This window comes from Dendrobates tinctorius, unplaced genomic scaffold, assembly GCF_039654945.1.
Source record: "Dendrobates tinctorius isolate UK_male_01 unplaced genomic scaffold, ASM3965494v1 ptg000237l, whole genome shotgun sequence".
Taxonomy (NCBI): domain Eukaryota; kingdom Metazoa; phylum Chordata; class Amphibia; order Anura; family Dendrobatidae; genus Dendrobates; species Dendrobates tinctorius.
Window position 1 is genome coordinate 7490045 of NW_027361904.1, and position 20028 is coordinate 7510072.

The following is a 20028-nucleotide window of genomic DNA, read 5'->3' on the forward strand; positions in this document are numbered from 1 at the left end:
GGAGTCATTAATCTCATCACTTATTTTGGCCTTTTATTTCGTCTCTCTCTTTTCTGGAGAATCCGTTTTTGTATTTCCCAGCTTGGCCCCTCGTTACGAGTCAAGGCGTTAATTAGCGGGGTCTCCGCCGAGCTCGGCCCCTGTATGTACGCCATCATTCCTGGAGAGGTGGCTGCAGTCCAGGAAGTGCAGAACCCTCAAATACTTCCCCAATAATAGCTGTTCTGTTCTGGGGGTCTGAAAGGGAGACGGAACACTAATAGGGATCCACGTGTACCCCATATATATCACAGCAGCTCCGTATATATCACAGGGGCCCCGTATATATCACAGGAGCCACGTATATATCACAGGGGTCCCAGAGATATCACAGCGGCCCCGTATATATCACAGGGGTCCCGGAAATATCACAATGGCACCGTTTATATCACAGGGGCCACGTATATATCACAGGGGCCACATAAATATCACAGGGGTCCTGGATATATCACAGTGGCCCCGTATATATCACAGGGGTCTCGGATATATCACAATGGCACCGTATATATCATAGGGGCCACGTATATATCACAGGGGCCACGTATATATCACAGGGGACCCATATATATCAAAGGGGCCCCGTATATATCACAGGGGCCCCATATATATATCACAGGGGCTTTGTATATATCACAGGGGCCCCGTATATATCACAGGGGCCCTGTATATATCACAGTGGTCCCGTATATATCACAGGGGCCCCGTATATATCACAGGAGCCACGTATATATCACAGTGGCCCCGTGTATATATCACAGGGGCCCCATATATATCACAGGAGCCACGTATATATCACAGGGGTTCTGGATATATCACAGCGGCCCCCACGTATATATCACAGGGGCCCCGTATATATATATCACAGGGGCTTTGTATATATCACAGGGGCCCCGTATATATCACAGCGGCTCCGTATATATCACAGGGGCCCCGTATATGTCACAGGGGCCCTGTATATATCACAGTGGCCCCGTATATATCACAGGGGCCAAGTATATTACACAGGGGTCCCGTATATTACACAGGGGCACCATATATATCACAGTGTCTCCATATATATCACAGGGGCTCCATATACATCACAGGGGCCCCATATATATCACTGGGGTCCCGTATATATCACAGCGGCTCCGTATACATCACAGGGGTGCCGTATATACTGTATATATAACAATGGCTTCATATATATCACAGGGGCCCCGTATATATCACAGGGGTCCCATATATATATCACAGCGGCTCCATATATATCACAAGGGCCTCCTATATATCACAGGGGTCCAGTATATATCACAGGGGCCCCGTATATATCACAGGGGTTCCGTATAGATCACAGGGGGCCCGTATAGATCACGGGCTCTGTATATATATCACAGGGGCCCCGTATATATCACAGGGGCCCCGTATATATCACAGGGGCTCCGTATATATCAAAGGGGCTCCGTATATATCACAGGGGCTCCATATTTATCACGGGCTCCGTATAGATCAGGGGCCCCGTATATATCACAGGGGCCCCGTATATATCACAGGGCCCCCGTATATATCACAGGGGCCTCGTATATATCACAGGGGCCCCGTATATATCACAGTTGCCTCGTATATATCACAGGGGCCCCGTATATATCACAGGGGTGTATAAAGTGAAAGTCGACCACTGACATGGTAAAATATAACCTGAGCTGTGATTGGTCGCTTTGCTAAACTATAAGCTGAGCTGTGATTGGTTGGTATTGTAAACTACAAGCTGAGCTGTGATTGGTTGCTCTGGTATATGCTGAGCTGTGATTGGTTGGTATTGTAAACTACAAGCTGAGCTGTGATTGGTTGGTCTGGGCAGCACAGTGTTCCTATAGGGCAGCTCAGATGAGGCCATGGCCCGTATAGGGCGCATGAGGTGACCACAGCTGGTGCTCGGGCCCCGGTATCCATGGCACTGAGGATCCAGGTGGCACCGAGCTCACATACACTTGTGTAAGGATCATTATACTGCTGGACGCCAGTGAAGTTCTGCCCGTGCGGTGCTCACACAGCTGCATGGCTCGTTACAGTGTGTCACGGGCTTCCCGAGTCTTCCGGAAGCTCAGCAGTAGTTGAAGCCCTTGGTCAGTGCTCTGCAGCCCTGGGAGGTTCTTCATTCCCAGTGGTTGGGGAGAGTCGTTGAGGCATTTTGCTCCAGCTGCCGCCCGTGAGGAGCTGTCGAGAGGTGAATTGGCTGTTCGGTGATGATTCCATTCCCTGACAGCACGCAGAGATCCACCATTGGTGGAGGGTGACACACAGAGGATGGCCGGACGTCTGCACAACTTCTCGCTTTACTCTGCTCCGGACACTTCCTTTAAGGAGGGACCTACAATGGTTTCGGGTCGGTACTGGACAGGTCATGGAGTGTGAGGAGGGAAATGTCTGGGCCCGTGGGGTCAGGGCTGGATAAGAAGCTGGAGTGGGCAGTGGAGGTGCCGGGGTCCCTGGTGAGGAGCAGGCGGTGGAGGTGCCAGGGTCCCTGGTGAGGAGCAAGCGGTGGAGGTGCCGGGGTCCCTGGTGAGGAGCGGGCGTTGGAGGTGCTGGGGTCCCTGGTGAGGAGCGGTCGGTGGAGGTGCCGGGGTCCCTGGTGAGGAGCGTGTGGTGGAGTCCCTGGTGACGAACGGGCGGTGGAGGTGAAGTGGTCCCTGCTGAGGAGCGGGCGGTGGAGGTGAAGTGGTCCCTGGTGAGGAGCGGGCGGTGGAAGTGCCTCGGTCCCTGGTGAGGAGTGGGCAGTGGAGGTGCTGCTATCCCTACTGAGGAGTGGGCTGTGGAGGTGCCACGGTCCCTGGTGAGGAGCGGTCGGTGGAGATGCCGGGGTCCCTGCTGAGGAGCGGGCGGTGGAGGTGTCGCAGTCCCTGGTGAAGAGCGGGTGGTGGAAGTGCCGCAGACTCCTGTGAGGAGCGGGTGATGGAGGTGCCGCGGTCTCTGGTGAGGAGTGGGTGATGGAGGTCCCACGGTCTCTGGTGAGGAGCGGGTGGTATAGGTGCCGGGGTCTCTGGTGAGGAGTAGCAGATGGTGGAGGTGCTGCGGCACCCGCTGAGGAGTGGGTGGTGGAGATGGCGCGGTCTCTGATGAGGAGCGGGCAGTGGAGGTGCCGGGGTCCCTGGTAAGGAGCGGGCGGTGGATGGGGATGCGGCCGCTGGTGAAGGTGAGGAGCACGGGCGAGCGTTAGAGGTGCCGCGGCCCCCTGGTGAAGGTGAGGAGCGCGGGCGAGCGATAGAGGTGCCACGGACCCATGGTGAAAGTGAGGAGTGTGGGCAAACGGTGGAGATGCCTCAGCCCCGGGTGAGGAGCGCAGGCAAGTGGTGGAGGAGCCACGAGACCCCTGGTGAAGGTGAGGAGTGCGGGCAAGCGGTGGAGGTGCCATGGCTCCCTAGTGAAGGTGAGGAGTGTGGGCAAGCGGTGGAGGTGCCGGGGTCCCTGGTGAGGAGCGGGCGTTGGAGGTGCTGGGGTCCCTGGTGAGGAGCGGTCGGTGGAGGTGCCGGGGTCCCTGGTGAGGAGCGTGTGGTGGAGTCCCTGGTGACGAACGGGCGGTGGAGGTGAAGTGGTCCCTGCTGAGGAGCGGGCGGTGGAGGTGAAGTGGTCCCTGGTGAGGAGCGGGCGGTGGAAGTGCCTCGGTCCCTGGTGAGGAGTGGGCAGTGGAGGTGCTGCTATCCCTACTGAGGAGTGGGCTGTGGAGGTGCCACGGTCCCTGGTGAGGAGCGGTCGGTGGAGATGCCGGGGTCCCTGCTGTGGAGCGGGCGGTGGAGGTGTCGCAGTCCCTGGTGAAGAGCGGGTGGTGGAAGTGCCGCAGACTCCTGTGAGGAGCGGGTGATGGAGGTGCCGCGGTCTCTGGTGAGGAGTGGGTGATGGAGGTCCCACGGTCTCTGGTGAGGAGCGGGTGGTATAGGTGCCGGGGTCTCTGGTGAGGAGTAGCAGATGGTGGAGGTGCTGCGGCACCCGCTGAGGAGTGGGTGGTGGAGATGGCGCGGTCTCTGATGAGGAGCGGGCAGTGGAGGTGCCGGGGTCCCTGGTGAGGAGCGGGCGTTGGAGGTGCTGGGGTCCCTGGTGAGGAGCGGTCGGTGGAGGTGCCGGGGTCCCTGGTGAGGAGCGTGTGGTGGAGTCCCTGGTGACGAACGGGCGGTGGAGGTGAAGTGGTCCCTGCTGAGGAGCTGGCGGTGGTGGTGAAGTGGTCCCTGGTGAGGAGCGGGCGGTGGAAGTGCCTCGGTCCCTGGTGAGGAGTGGGCAGTGGAGGTGCTGCTATCCCTACTGAGGAGTGGGCTGTGGAGGTGCCACGGTCCCTGGTGAGGAGCGGTCGGTGGAGATGCCGGGGTCCCTGCTGAGGAGCGGGCGGTGGAGGTGTCGCAGTCCCTGGTGAAGAGCGGGTGGTGGAAGTGCCGCAGACTCCTGTGAGGAGCGGGTGATGGAGGTGCCGCGGTCTCTGGTGAGGAGTGGGTGATGGAGGTCCCACGGTCTCTGGTGAGGAGCGGGTGGTATAGGTGCCGGGGTCTCTGGTGAGGAGTAGCAGATGGTGGAGGTGCTGCGGCACCCGCTGAGGAGTGGGTGGTGGAGATGGCGCGGTCTCTGATGAGGAGCGGGCAGTGGAGGTGCCGGGGTCCCTGGTAAGGAGCGGGCGGTGGATGGGGATGCGGCCGCTGGTGAAGGTGAGGAGCACGGGCGAGCGTTAGAGGTGCCGCGGCCCCCTGGTGAAGGTGAGGAGCGCGGGCGAGCGATAGAGGTGCCACGGACCCATGGTGAAAGTGAGGAGTGTGGGCAAACGGTGGAGATGCCTCAGCCCCGGGTGAGGAGCGCAGGCAAGTGGTGGAGGAGCCACGAGACCCCTGGTGAAGGTGAGGAGTGCGGGCAAGCGGTGGAGGTGCCATGGCTCCCTAGTGAAGGTGAGGAGTGTGGGCAAGCGGTGGAGGTGCCGGGGTCCCTGGTGAGGAGCGCAGGCGCGTGGTGGAGGTGCCACGGACCCCCAGTGAAGGTGCAGAGTATGAGTGGCGATGGTGGTGCCCTGGGACGGGTGAGGAGCGGGCAGTGGAGGGGCACAGGCCTCCCCTCATGGTGCATGGCTGTACAGTGTGGCTTCGCTGTGGCCTCCCGACCTCTCGGGTAATTAGCCAGTGCCTCGCCGGGAATGCGCTCGCTTCTTACAGTACGCTTGTTCTTTTCATTTCCTGACCCTCAGTCGCTCGGATCAGCACACAAGAGCCGTTGTGAGAGGATGTGGGCCAGAGGGGGGCTGCGGTTTTACGGGGGCCCCCCACAAATCACCCCTTGTCTTGAGGTCTGTACAGCGGGGGATGGGGGCTGTGACCGCAGAGCCCCAGAGACCAGGTGTGAGTAGCGGCTCCTCCTCTGCGGTCACCAGCGCCCACTGCTGCCAGTGCACCCGGCCGCCGCTCACCTTCCCGCAGCAGAAGCTTTCCCTTAATGACTTTGCCCAGTGGATTTTCTTCTACTTTATGGGTTAGGGCACCACAAGTTCCAAGCTCATCCTCCAGTCACAGCCAGAGCTGCAGCACAAATGCTGATGATTTCCTATGGCAATAGTAGAAAGGGATATATGGATAAATATGCTGCGCTGCCCTATGGAGGGGATGGACCTGTGGAAGGGATGGAGCTGATTAAGAGGATGGAGGGATGGTGCTGAGGAAAGAGCTTCATCAGGACAAAACCACAATCTGATGATTTCCTCTCATCTCCCAGGTGGTGGGATCAGCGCTGCCCCCTGCTGGATCAGGGTGTGTACAGCGCATGCTCTATGTGGTCATCCAAGGAAATATAAGATGAGACTGGGATGTGAAAATGATTTGTGGCTGCAGCTCTGGAGGTGACTGGAGGATAAGACACGATGTAACATCAGAATAGTGACTGCAGCTCTGGAGGTGGCTGGAGGATAAGACACGCTATAACTGCAGAATAGTGACTGCAGCTCTGGAGGTGGCTGGAGGATAAGACACGCTATAACTGCAGAATAGTGACAGCAGCTCTGGAGGTGACTGGAGGATTAGACACGATGTAACAGCAGAATAGTGACTGCAGCTCTGGAGGTGCCTGGAGGATAAGACATGATGTAACTGCAGAATAGTGACTGCAGCTTTCGACGTGACTGGAGGATAAGACAACGATGTAACAGCAGAATAGTGAGTACAGCTCTGGAGGTGACTTGAGGATAAGACATGATGTAACAGCAAAATAGTGACTGCAGCTCTGGAGGTGACTGGAGGATAAGACACGATGTAACAGCAGAATAGGGACTGCAGCTCTGGAGGTGACTTGAGGATAAGACACGATGTAACAGCAGAATAGTGACTGCAGCTCTGGTGGTGAACATTTCTTTGTACAGGGATTATGCATGTGCATCAGTCACTGTGTTACATCACCCATGCGCCCCACCAGCAGGGGGAGCCGCTTCTCTTAGAGCCCTGTGTCTGGCTTCATTGTATCTTCCTCTCATCCATCCTTTTCTCTTACAGCTGAAGCAAAACCCAGAAGTCGCCCGTTCATCTCTGAATCCAGCTCATTAGAGCACAGCCAAAGCCAGCGCGCAGGACGTAGCCCGCAGAGAGGTAAGGGCCGCCGGGGCCGTCATGAGGGCGGAACTGTGCAGACTGTGCCGGTATAACATGGGCATCTCCTGTATGTAACTATATATGTACAGCTGGTATAACCTGGGCATCTCCTGTATATAATTATATATGTACAGCTGGTATAACCTGGGCATCTCCTGTATATAATTATATATGTACAGCCGGTATAACCTGGGCATCTCCTGTATATAATTATATATGTACAGCTGGTATAACCTGGGCATCTCCTGTATATAATTATATATGTACAGCTGGTATAACCTGGGCATCTCCTGTATATAATTATATATGTACAGCCGGTATAACCTGGGCATCTCCTGTATGTAACTATATATGTACAGCTGGTATAACCTGGGCATCTCCTGTATATAATTATATATGTACAGCTGGTATAACCTGGGCATCTCCTGTATATAATTATATATGTACAGCCGGTATAACCTGGGCATCTCCTGTATATAATTATATATGTACATCCGGTATAACCTGGGCATCGCCTGTATATAATTATATATGTACAGCCGGTATAACCTGGGCATCTCCTGTATATAATTATATATGTACAGCCGGTATAACCTGGGCATCTCCTGTATATAATTATATATGTACAGCCGGTATAACCTGGGCATCTCCTGTATATAATTATATATGTATAGCTGGTATAACCTGGGCATCTCCTGTATATAATGATATATGTACAGCCGCTATAACCTGGGCATCTCCTGTATATAATTATATATGTACAGCCGGTATAACCTGGGCATCTCCTGTATGTAACTATATATGTACAGCTGGTATAACCTGGGCATCTCCTGTATATAATTATATATGTACAGCTGGTATAACCTGGGCATCTCCTGTATATAATTATATATGTACAGCTGGTATAACCTGGGCATCTCCTGTATATAATTATATATGTACAGCTGGTATAACCTGGGCATCTCCTGTATATAATGATATATGTACAGCCACTATAACCTGGGCATCTCCTGTATATAATTATATATGTACAGCCGGTATAACCTGGGCATCTCCTGTATATAATTATATATGTACAGCTGGTATAACCTGGGCATCTCTTGTATATAATTATATACAGTCATGGCCAAAAGTATTGACACCCCTGCAATTCTGTCAGATAATACTCAGTTTCTTCCTGAAAATTATTGCAAACACAAATTCTTTGTTATTATCTTCATTTAATTTGTCTTAAATGAAAAAACACAAAAAGAATTGTCCTAAAGCCAAATTGGATATAATTCCACACCAAACATAACAAAGAGGGTGGACAAAAGTATTGGCACTGTTCGAAAAATCATGTGATGCTTCTCTAATTTGTGTAATTAACAGCCCCTGTAACTTACCTGTGGCACCTAACAGGTGTTGGCAATAACTAAATCACACTTGCAGCCAGTTGACATGGATTAAAGATGACTCAACCTCTGTCCTGTGTCCTTGTGTGTACCACATTGAGCATGGAGAAAAGAAAGAAGACCAAAGAACTGTCTGAGGACTTGAGAAACCAAATTGTGAGGAAGCATGAGCAATCTCAAGGCTACAAGTCCATCTCCAAAGACCTGAATGTTCCTGTGTCTACCGTGCGCAGTGTCATCAAGAAGTGTAAAGCCCATGGCACTGTGGCTAACCTCCCTAGATGTGGACGGAAAAGAAAAATTCAATGCAAGATTGTGCGGATGTTGGATAAAGAACCTCCACTAACATCCAAACAAGTTCAAGCTGCCCTGCAGTCCGAGGGTACAACAGTGTCAACCCGTACTATCCGTCGGCATCTGAATGAAAAGGGACTGTATGGTAGGAGACCCAGGAAGACCCCACTTCATACCCCGAGACATAAAAAAGCCAGGCTGGAGTTTGCCAAAACTTACCTGAAAAAGCCTAAAACGTTTTGGAAGAATGTTCTCTGGTCAGATGAGACAAAAGTAGAGCTTTTATGGCAAAAGCATCAACATAGAGTTTACAGGAGAAAAAAGAGGCATTCAAAGAAAAGTACACGGTCCCTACAGTCAAACATGGCGGAGGTTCCCTGATGTTTTGGGGTTGCTTTGCTGCCTCTGGCACTGGACTGCTTGACCGTGTGCATGGCATTATGAAGTCAGAAGACTACCAACAAATTTTGCAGCATAATGTAGGGCCCAGTGTGAGAAAGCTGGGTCTACCTCAGAGGTCATGGGTCTTCCAGCAGGACAATAACCCAAAACACACTTCAAAAAGCACTAGAAAATGGTTTGAGAGAAAGCACTGGAGACTTCTAAGGTGGCCAGCAATGAGTCCAGACCTGAATCCCATAGAACACCTGTGGAGAGATCTAAAAATGGCAGTTTGGAGAAGGCACCCTTCAAATATCAGGGACCTGGAGCAGTTTGCCAAAGAAGAATGGTCTAAAATTCCAGCAGAGCATTGTAAGAAACTCATTGATGGTTACCGGAAGCGGTTGGTCGCAGTTATTTTGGCTAAAGGTTGTGCAACCAAGTATTAGGCTGAGGGTGCCAATACTCTTGTCTGGCCCATTTTTGAAGTTTTGTGTGAAATGATCAATATTTTGCTTTTTGCTTCATTCTCTTTTGTGTTTTTTCATTTAAGACAAATTAAATGAAGATAATAATACCAAAGAATTTGTGTTTGCAATCATTTTCAGGAAGAAACGGAATATTATCTGACAGAATTGCAGGGGTGTCAATACTTTTGGCCATGACTGTATGTACAGCCGGTATAACCTGGGCATCTCCTGTATATAATTATATATAAACAGCCGGTATAACCTGGGCATCTCCTGTATATAATTATATATAAACAGCCGGTATAACCTGGGCATCTCCTGTATATAATTATATCTGTACAGCTGGTATAACCTGGGCATCTCCTGTATATAATTATATATGTACAGCCGGTATAACCTGGGCATCTCCTGTATATAATTATATATGTACAGCTGGTATAACCTGGGCATCTTCTGTATATAATTATATATGTACAGCTGGTATAACCTGGGCATCTCCTGTATATAATTACATATGTACAGCTGGTATAACCTGGGCATCTCCTGTATATAATTACATATGTACAGCTGGTATAACCTGGGCATCTCCTGTATATAATGATATATGTACAGCCGGTATAACCTGGGTATCTCCTGTATACAATTATATATCTACAGCTGGTATAACCTGGGCAACTCCTGTATGCAATTATATATCTACAGCTGGTATAACCTGGACATCTCCTGTATATAAATATATATGTACAGCCTGTATAACCTGGGCATCTCCTGTATATAATTATATATGTACAGCTGGTATAACCTGGGTATCTCCTGTATATAATTATATATGTACAGCTGGTATAACCTGGACATCTCCTGTAAATAATTATATATGTACACCCGGTATAACCTGGGCATCTCCTGTATATAATTATATATGTACAGCTGGTATAACCTGGACATCTCCTGTAAATAATTATATATGTACAGCTGGTATAACCTGTGCATCTCCTGTATATAATTATTTATGTACAGCTGGTATAACCTGGGCGTCTCCTGTATATAATTATATATGTACAGCAGTTATAACTTGTGCATCTCCTGGATATAATTGTATATGTACAGCTGGTATAACCTGTGCATCTCCTGTATATAATCATATATGTACAGCTGGTATAACCTGAGTGTCACGAGGTCCTTCTCCGATACCACACAATCAACAGAGCGAGAGAAGTGTGAACAATCCCAAGTCCTTTATTATAGGCAAAACTAAAAGGTCCATAAGCAATCCACCACACTGAGGATAAAATAGTCCAGAACACAAATGCAGTTCAGTAACAGGATTAATGTCCAAGGAGATGAGAGTCCATTAATCCAGCAGACAGAGGATAAAATGGGTCGTTATGCTTCCCCTTCTCTCTGACGTGTCGTCTTCACAGCTCCTGTCCTCCCCACCCCATCCTTATGTCCAGGGGTAGTTAGAGAGGTTGGGGTGGTTTTCAGGCCTCCCAGACCTGACAAAGGTGCCTTTGGCACTGCAGGGGGTTCATCAAGAGGCATAGATACAGTCATGCTGCAGACAGTAAAGGGGGCTTTACACATAGCGATATTGCTAGCAATATCGCTAAAGCGTCACCGATTTTGTGACGCAGCAGCGATATCACTACATGTGATACTCACCACCGATCGACTCCCCCGCTGGCTATCGCTGATCACGCAAGATCAGCCTGGTCCATTTCTCGTCGTCGGCTTCCTACTGGCGCCGACGAGCGAGCCATGGACGCAGGCGGAAGACGGCCACCCTCGCCGCGTCTGAAAGGTAAGAGCGACCGCCGACCGCTGCTGCGTCGCTGGTGAGATCTGCCTGTTTGGCAGCTCACTAGCGACCATTTAGCGATGCACCAGCGATCCTGACCGGGTTGTATCGTGGTCGGGATCACTTGTGCATCGCTAAATGTAAAGGGGCCTTAAGTGAACTGATTCAATTATCAGACTTTTGGAAGGTAATTGAGACTCTAGACAATATGGGGAATACAAAAAAGTTGATTCAGCTCACCCTTATAGTGATGTCCACACCGCACATGAGTAGTTCTATCCGAGCAAGGAAGCGTCTCTGCTTGACGTCAGGTACTTGTGAAAAAAGAAGGTATCCAGCTCCGGAGATAAAATCCAAAATCTTTATTGAAACAAATTAAAAGGTAATAAGCTGCTTGATAACCAGTGTATACTGGAGGAAGGAATGTCCTAGATAACTGGACGCGTTTCGAACACGTGTAGTGCTCTCAGTCCTCAGTTTCCAACTCAGCTCAGCTGGATACCTTCTTTTTTCACAAATATGGGGAATACACAGAATGATACAGGGCAACAAGAGAACACTATAGAAATCTGTAAAATATAAATAGACACAAAGTGATACCCACACAACATATCACACCATCACACTGGGTATCTCCTGTATATAATTATATACTGACTGATATAAGCAATGTCTCTCCGGTTTGCCGTGTCACCGGGTCCTTGGCTACTCACATGTTCTCTTCCTGTACAGTCGTGTTCGGAGAGCGGTTGGTACTGCCCCTCCATGGCCATTGTGCTTCTCCTCCGTGCCCATGGTGCTTTTCTTCTTCTCCTTCATGGCCGCGGTGCTGCTCCCCTGTGGCTGCAGTGCTACTCCTCCTTGGCCGCCGTGGGTGCTGCTCCTCCATGGCCGCGGTGCTGCTCCTCCATGGCCGCGGTGGGTGCTACTCCTCCATGGCCGCGGTGCTACTCCTCCATGGCCGCGGTGCTGCTCCTCCATGGCCGCGGTGGGTGCTACTCCTCCATGGCCGCGGTGCTGCTCCTCCATGGCTGCGGTGCTGCTCCTCCATGGCCGCGGTGGGTGCTACTCCTCCATGGCCGCGGTGCTGCTCCTTTGTAGCTGCAGTGCTGCTTCTCCGTGGCTGCGATGCTGCTCCTCTGTGGTCTCTGCTGCTGCGCAGTGGTCTGGGTGTTGCTTCTCTGTGTCTGCGGTGCTACTCCTATGTGGTCGCGGTGCTGCTTCTCAGTGGTCTAGGTGCTGCTCTTCTGTATCCGTGGTGCTACTCCTATGTGGTCTTGGTGATGTTGCTTCTGTGTGCTCATCTGTGTCCATAGTGCTGCTCCTCCATGGCCGCGATGCTGCTCCTTTGTGTCCATGGTGCTGCGCCCCTGTGCTCACCTGTGTCCGCAGTGCTTCTCAGTGGTCTGAGTGCTGCTCCTCTCTGTCTGCGTTGTTGCTCCTCTGTGGCCACGGTGCTGCTCTTCTGTGTCCATGATGCTGCTCCTTAGTGGCTGTGGTGCTGCTCATCCATGTCCATGGTGATTCTGTGCTGCTCCTCCGTGCCCTTGCTGCTTCTGTGCTGCTCCTCCGTCCCCATGGTGGTTCTGTGCTGCTCCTCCGTGCCCATGGTGCTTTTGTGCAGCTCCTCCGTGCCCATGATGCTTCTGTACTGTTCCTCTGTACCCATGGGTTTTTTGCTGCTCCTCCATGCCCATGGTGCTTCTGTGCTGCTCCTCCGTACCCATGGTGCTTCTGTGCTGCTCGTCCATGCCCATGGTGCGTCTGTGCTGCTCCTCCGTACCCATGGTGCTTCTGTGCTGCTCCTCCGTGCCCATGGTGCTTCTGTGCTGCTCCTCCGTACCCATGGTGCGTCTGTGCTGCTCCTCCATACCCATGGTGCTTCTGTGCTGCTCCTCCGTGCCCATGGTGCTTCTGTGCTGCTCCTCCATACCCATAGTGCTTTTGTGCTGCTCCTCCGTACCCATGATGCTTCTGTGCTGCTCCTCCGTGCCCATGGTGCTTCTGTGCTGCTCCTCCGTGCCCATGGTGCTTCTGTGCTGCTCCTCCGTGCCCATGGTGCTTCTGTGCTGCTCCTCCGTGCCCCTGCTGCTTCTGTGCTGCTCCTCCGTGCCCTTGCTGCTTCTGTGCTGCTCCTCCGTGCCCTTGCTGCTTCTGTGCTGCTCCTCCGTGCCCTTGCTGCTTCTGTGCTGCTCCTCCGTGCCCTTGCTGCTTCTGTGCTGCTCCTCCGTGCCCATGGTGCTTCTGTGCTGCTCCTCCGTGCCCTTGCTGCTTCTGTGCTGCTCCTCCGTGTCCTTGCTGCTTCTGTGCTGCTCCTCCGTGCCCATGGTGCTTCTGTGCTGCTCCTCCGTGCCCATGGTGCTTCTGTGCTGCTCCTCCGTGCCCTTGCTGCTTCTGTGCTGCTCCTCCGTGCCCATGGTGCTTCTGTGCTGCTCCTCCGTGCCCATGGTGCTTCTGTGCTGCTCCTCCGTGCCCTTGCTGCTTCTGTGCTGCTCCTCCGTGCCCATGGTGCTTCTGTGCTGCTCCTCCGTGCCCTTGCTGCTTCTGTGCTGCTCCTCCGTGCCCTTGCTGCTTCTGTGCTGCTCCTCCGTGCCCTTGCTGCTTCTGTGCTGCTCCACCGTGCCCTTGCTGCTTCTGTGCTGCTCCTCCGTGCCCATGGTGCTTCTGTGCTGCTCCTCCGTGCCCTTGCTGCTTCTGTGCTGCTCCTCCGTGCCCTTGCTGCTTCTGTGCTGCTCCTCCGTGCCCATGGTGCTTCTGTGCTGCTCCTCCGTGCCCATGGTGCTTCTGTGCTGCTCCTCCGTGCCCTTGCTGCTTCTGTGCTGCTCCTCCGTGCCCATGGTGCTTCTGTGCTGCTCCTCCGTGCCCATGGTGCTTCTGTGCTGCTCCTCCGTGCCCATGGTGCTTCTGTGCTGCTCCTCCGTGCCCATGGTGCTTCTGTGCTGCTCCTCCGTGCCCATGGTGCTTCTGTGCTGCTCCTCCGTGCCCTTGCTGCTTCTGTGCTGCTCCTCCGTGCCCATGGTGCTTCTGTGCTGCTCCTCCGTGCCCATGGTGCTTCTGTGCTGCTCCTCCGTGCCCTTGCTGCTTCTGTGCTGCTCCTCCGTGGCCTCACTGTCACACGTCTGGCCATTGTCGGTCTCATTCCTCGGTTATTGGCCACGTTTTCATATTTCGTTACATCCACATTGTAGCTCCGTCCTCTCAGATCTGCAGAAACCTCCTACATCACACGCCGGATCTTCATCCGTGGGTTTTTCTCCGTGGCCTGCAGCCCGTGGACCCGTGAAGTGGTCTGCGAGGTCAGGAAGGGAAGGAGCTGCTGTTTGGTTTGGCCCATGGCACAGTTACCTGGTGTCTCCAGCTAATACTGGTCAGCACCTGGTGTACTCGCCCAGCCGTGCTAAACAAAACATCCCACGTATCCAGGGAGGATAGCGGCCCCCAGTGTGGACGGCAGGGGCCACTTGTTGTCATCTCTGGGCCTGGCCTGAACAACTCAGCCAAATATTTCTGTCCTGTAGAGTATTATAAGATGGGATTTACATAGGACTGCCGTCCTCATTGCTGATTTGTCTGCCCTCCTGTGCTGGGGTCGGGGGTGACGTCATGGCTGCTCCATTATACAGGGGCCTGTGAATAATTCATGGTATTGCCATTGACGGTGCACTTACTATACCAGGGCCGCAGGACGCACGATCAATCCTATTAACTAATCAGGATGTTGCATTAACCCTTGTGGTGCTGCAGCTGCTCTGAAGTGGGTGCGGGGAACGATATAAATGATGGTATATGATGGGGACATGATGGAATATCAGCAGGGGGTATACAGCTGACCAGCAGGGGGTATACAGCTGACCAGCAGGGGGTATACAGCTGACCAGCAGGGAGGTATACAGCTGACCAGCAGGGAGTTATACAGCTGACCAGCAGGGGAGTATACAGCTGACCAGCAGGGAGGTATACAGCTGACCTGCAGGGGGGTTTGCAGCTGACATGCAGGGGGGTATACAGCTGAACAGCAGGGGGGTGTACAGCTGACCAGCAGGGAGGTATACAGCTGACCAGCAGGGGGTATGCAGGTGGCCAGCAGGGGGTTGTACAGCTGACCAGCAAGGGGTATGCAGGTGGCCAGTGGGGGGGTATACAGCTGACCAGCAGGGAGGTATACAGCTGACCAGCAGGGAGGTATACAGCTGACCAGCAGGGGGGTATACAGCTGACCAGCAGGGTGGTATACAGCTGACCAGCAGGGGGGCATACAGCTGACCAGCAGGGGGGTATACAGCTGACCAGCAGGGGGATATACAGCTGACCAGCAGGGAGGTATACAGCTGACCAGCAGGGAGGTATACAGCTGACCAGCAGAGGGTGTTCGTCTCTACCATGGGGCTTTTATTTACTGCGTGATGCGTCAGTTTACGTTGCGGAGCTTTAATCTCCAGTGTGAGGGCATCCATCTCCGGTGCCTACAGCTATGTCCTGTATGTGCTGTATACCTCAGGCAGTGCTCCATATGAGCTGTATACCTCAGGGTGTGTCCCATATGTGCTGTATACCTCAGACTGTGTCACTTGTATGCTGTATACCTCAGTCTGTATCCCATATGTGCTGTATACCTCAGGCAGTGCCCCATATGTGCTGTATACCTCAGGCTGTGTCCCCTATGTTCTGTATACCTCAGGCTGTGTCCCATGTGTACTGTATACCTCAGTCTGTGTCTTATATGTGCTCTATATCTCAGGCTGTGTTCCATATGTGCTGTATATTTCAGGCTGTGTCCCTTGTATGCTGTATACCTCAGGCTGTATCCCATATGTGCTGTATACCCCAGGCTTTGTCCCATATGTGCTGTTTACCTCAGGCTGTGCCCCATGTGTGCTGTATATTTCAGACTGTATCCCATATGTGCTGTATACCTCAGGCCCTGTCCCGTGACAATATGGTTGGTACAGCTGGTGTGCGATGTCAGATGTGACAGTATGGTTGGTGTAGTTGGTGTCCGATGTAGGATGTGATAGTATGGTTGGTACATTAGGTGTCGGATGTGACAGTATGGTTGTACAGTCGGTGTCTGATGTGACAGTATGGTTGGTGTAGTTGGTGTCCGATGTAGGATGTGATAGTATGGTTGATGTAGTTGGTGTCGGATGTGACAGTATGGTTGCTACAGTTGGTATCCGATGTCGGATCTGACAGTGTGGTTGGTGTATTTGGTGTCGGATGTGACATTATGGCTGGTGTCGGATGTGACAGTATGTTTGGTACAGTCTGATGTGACAGTATGGTTCCTACAGTCGGGGTCAGGTGTCGGATGTGACAGTATGGTTGCTACAGTTGGTGTCGGATGTTGCAGTATGGTTGGTACCGTCGGTGTCTGATGTGACAGTATGGTTGGTGTCTGATGTGACAGTATGGTCGGTACAGTTGGTGTTGGATGTGACAGTATGGTACAGTTGTCGTCGCATGTGACAGTATTGTTGATACAGTCGCATGTGACAATATGGTTGCTTGTTATGAATGGGTCACCGAGGAGAAAAAAGCAAAACAAGCTAAGCCACAGAAAACCAGAGTGGTTGGTAACTATGCAGATTGCAGATCCCTGATCTTACCACACAACTAGCAGTAGCCGTGGAGCGTGCCTACGATGGACCTAGACGCCTCATCACGGCCGGAGGACTACATAAGCCTAAAGGAAGAAAAGGGAAAACTAACTGCCCCAGAGCAGACCCCAAAGGAATAGATATCCCACACACATGTATTGACGGTGAAACAAGATGAACGCACAAACACAGGCAGGAAAATAGACTGAGCAAATGATGGGGCCCAAACTAACTAGACAGGAAAGGAAAGGGAAGACACTGTCTGCAACCTGCAAAAAACCCTACAAAAATAATGTCCAACACTTCTGATAGCAAAATTAACCCTGAAGTCACTAGACTTCTCCCACTATATCAGCACTCTGAAATATTCTGAGACAGAGCAAAAAGAGACCGAACTAGTAAGGGACAAAAAGCCAATTGGCAAAATACTGATAAATAAGAGTGGAAATTCAGCTCGGCCCCCAGCTGGGGCTGGCAGACCACACAAAAAACTGAATAGACCAACAAAATCAAGTGTGAACATTTAGCAGAAAAACTTCGCGTTAGATGACTGGAACAGAGCTGAAAGCCAAGAGCTGACAAGCCAGAAGGAATCACCAGCAACTGAATAGGGCGTCGGCTGTCTTAAATCCAATCTGAGAATCCTGAGATCCAATCGTCATCCTCATTCTCAGGTGGCAGATCTCCACCGATCAAACCAGGCGCACCACCTCCCGTCACCACCAGAGGGAGTCCAGAAGGGGATCGCACAACTGGTGAACCCGAGAATGAACTCACAACAGTACCCCCCCTTAAGGAGGGGTCACCGAACCCTCATCCACGCCACCAGGCCGATCAGGATGGGCCCGGTGAAAAGCACGAACCAATCTATTGGCATGAATATCAAAGGCAGAGACCCAAGAATTATCCTCCTGACCATAACCCTTCCATTTGACCAAATACTGGAGTCTCCGTCTAACCAAACGAGAATCCAATATTTTCTCTACCTCATATTCCACATTGCCTTCGACCAATACAGGGTCAGGAGGTGCTGCCATAGGAACCACTGGCTCAACAAACCTCTTCAACAGAGATTTGTGAAATACGTTATGGATCTTGAACGTAACTGGAAGAGCCAATCGAAACGAAACAGGATTAAGAATTTCCAAAATCTTATAAGGACCAATAAATCTTGGCTTAAATTTAGGAGATGCAACCTTCATAGGAATATTCTTAAACGACAACCAAACCATATCACCCACTTTAAACCGGGGACCAATGGTCTTATGCCGGTTGGAAAATCGCTGGGCCTTTTCCTGAGAGAGTGACAACTTGTCCACCACTTGGTCCCATATCTGCTGCATTCTCTTAACCACAGTGTCCACACCTGGGCAAGACGAAGATTCCACTTGCCCTGAAGAGAATCGAGGATTAAACCCAAAATTACAGAAAAAGGGTGACATCAAAGTGGCAGAACTAGCTCTATTGTTCAGTGCGAAATCGGCCAAGGGCAAAAATGAGACCCAATCATCCTGATCAGCAGATATAAAACATCTCAAATAGGACTCCAAAGTCTGGTATGTTCTCTCAGTCTGTCCATTGGTCTGGGGATGAAACGCGGAGGAGAAGGATAACTGAATTCCCAAATTGGAACAAAAGGCTTTCCAGAATCTGGAAACAAACTGGACTCCTCTGTCGGACACAATGTTCTCAGGAATCCCATGTAACCGAACCACCTGTTGTAAAAACAAGGGCACCAACTCAGCGGAAGATGGCAACTTTGGGAGTGGTACAAGATGGACCATCTTCGAAAATCTATCACAAATCACCCAGATAACAATCATTCTCTGACAGGAAGATCAGAAATAAATCCATTGAGATATGGGTCCATGGCCTCTTGGGCACCGGCAAGGGCATCAGCAACCCACTAGAACGCGAACAGGGTTTAGACCGAGAACAAGTCCCACAGGACTGTACAAAATTCCTGACGTCACGAGATAAGGCAGGCCACCAAAAGGACCGACTCACCAAATCTCTGGTACCAAAAATACCTGGATGACCAGCCAATGCGGAGCAATGAATTTCAGACATCACTCTTTCTCCACTGGTCAGGAACATACAATTTTCCCATAGGGCAACGCTCAGGTTTATCCTCCTGAAATTCCTCCAGGGCGCGTCTCAAATCGGGCGAAATGGCAGAAAGGACTACCCCCTCACCTAGGATGGTAGTAGGCTCGGTCACACTAAGAGAATCGGCAAAGAAACTCCTGGAAAGGGCGTCTGCCTTAACATTCTTAGTGCCCGGAAGAAAAGAGACCACAAAATTAAAGCGCGTGAAAAACAAGGCCCATCTAGCCTGTCTAGGATTCAAGCGTTTGGCCGACTCCAGATAAATCAAATTCTTGTGATCGGTGAGGACCACAACTTGATGTCTAGCTCCCTCCAACCAATGTCTCCACTCCTCAAATGCCCACTTCATGGCCAACAATTCCCGATTCCCCACGTCATAGTTGCGTTCAGATGGGGAGAACTTTCGAGAAAAGAAGACACAGGGATTCATCTTAGAAGTCACAGGGTCTTTTTGGGACAAAACAGCTCCTGCACCAATCTCAGAAGCATCTACCTCCACCTGAAATGGAAGTGAGACATCAGGTTGCCGTAAAACTGGAGCTGAAGTAAATCTCTGCTTAAGCTCCTGAAATGCTGAGATAGCCTCAGGAGACCAATTCAGCACATCAGCTCCCTTCTTGGTCAGATCAGTCAGTGGTTTGACAATACCAGAAAAATTACCTATAAATTTACGATAGAAATTAGCAAAACCCAAAAACTTCTGGAGAGCCTTCAAAGAAGTGGGCTGAACCCAATCATAAATGGCCTGTACCTTGGCCGGGTCCATTTCAATAGTCGATGGAGATAAGATAAATCCCAAAAATGAAATCCTCTGTACACCAAAGAGGCATTTCGATCCCTTAACAAACAGGGAATTCTCCCTCAAAATCCGGAACACAGTCCGGACGTGTTCCACATGAGAATCCCAATCACTAGAAAAGACCAAAATATCATCCAGATAGATGATCAAAAACTTATCCGCAAAGTCTCGGAAAACATAATTCATAAAGGACTGGAAGACAGAAGGGGCATTAGAGAGCCCAAAAGGCATCACCAGGTACTCAAAATGTCCCTCCGGAGTATTAAACGCCGTCTTCCATTCATCCCCATACTTGATGCGAATAAGATTATACGCCCCCCTGAGTTCAAGCTTAGTAAACCAGCAGGCACTCTTAACTTTGGAGAATAAATCAGACATCAGAGGTAACGGGTACTGATATTTAACCGTCATCTTGTTAAGGGAACGATAATCAATACACGGTCTTAATGAACCATTTTTCTCTGCCACAAAAAAACCCAGCACCTAAAGGTGACGAGGATGGTCTAATATGACCCTTCTCCAACGACTCCTTAATATAGGATCGCATAGCATCATGTTCGGGTACT

The 20028-nt window shown here is 51.2% G+C and overlaps 1 protein-coding gene across 3 annotated transcripts in view; it reads left to right on the plus strand.

Moving 5' to 3' along the window:
• Nucleotides 1–20028, plus strand: part of CNTFR (ciliary neurotrophic factor receptor) — a 483759-nt gene that overhangs the window by 257984 nt on the left and 205747 nt on the right. For all 3 annotated transcript variants that reach the window (XM_073556707.1, XM_073556705.1, XM_073556706.1), the window contains one exon: nucleotides 6525–6617. In XM_073556707.1, coding sequence (XP_073412808.1) covers nucleotides 6525–6617 — 93 coding nt within the window. The remainder of the gene's footprint in view (nucleotides 1–6524; nucleotides 6618–20028) is intronic.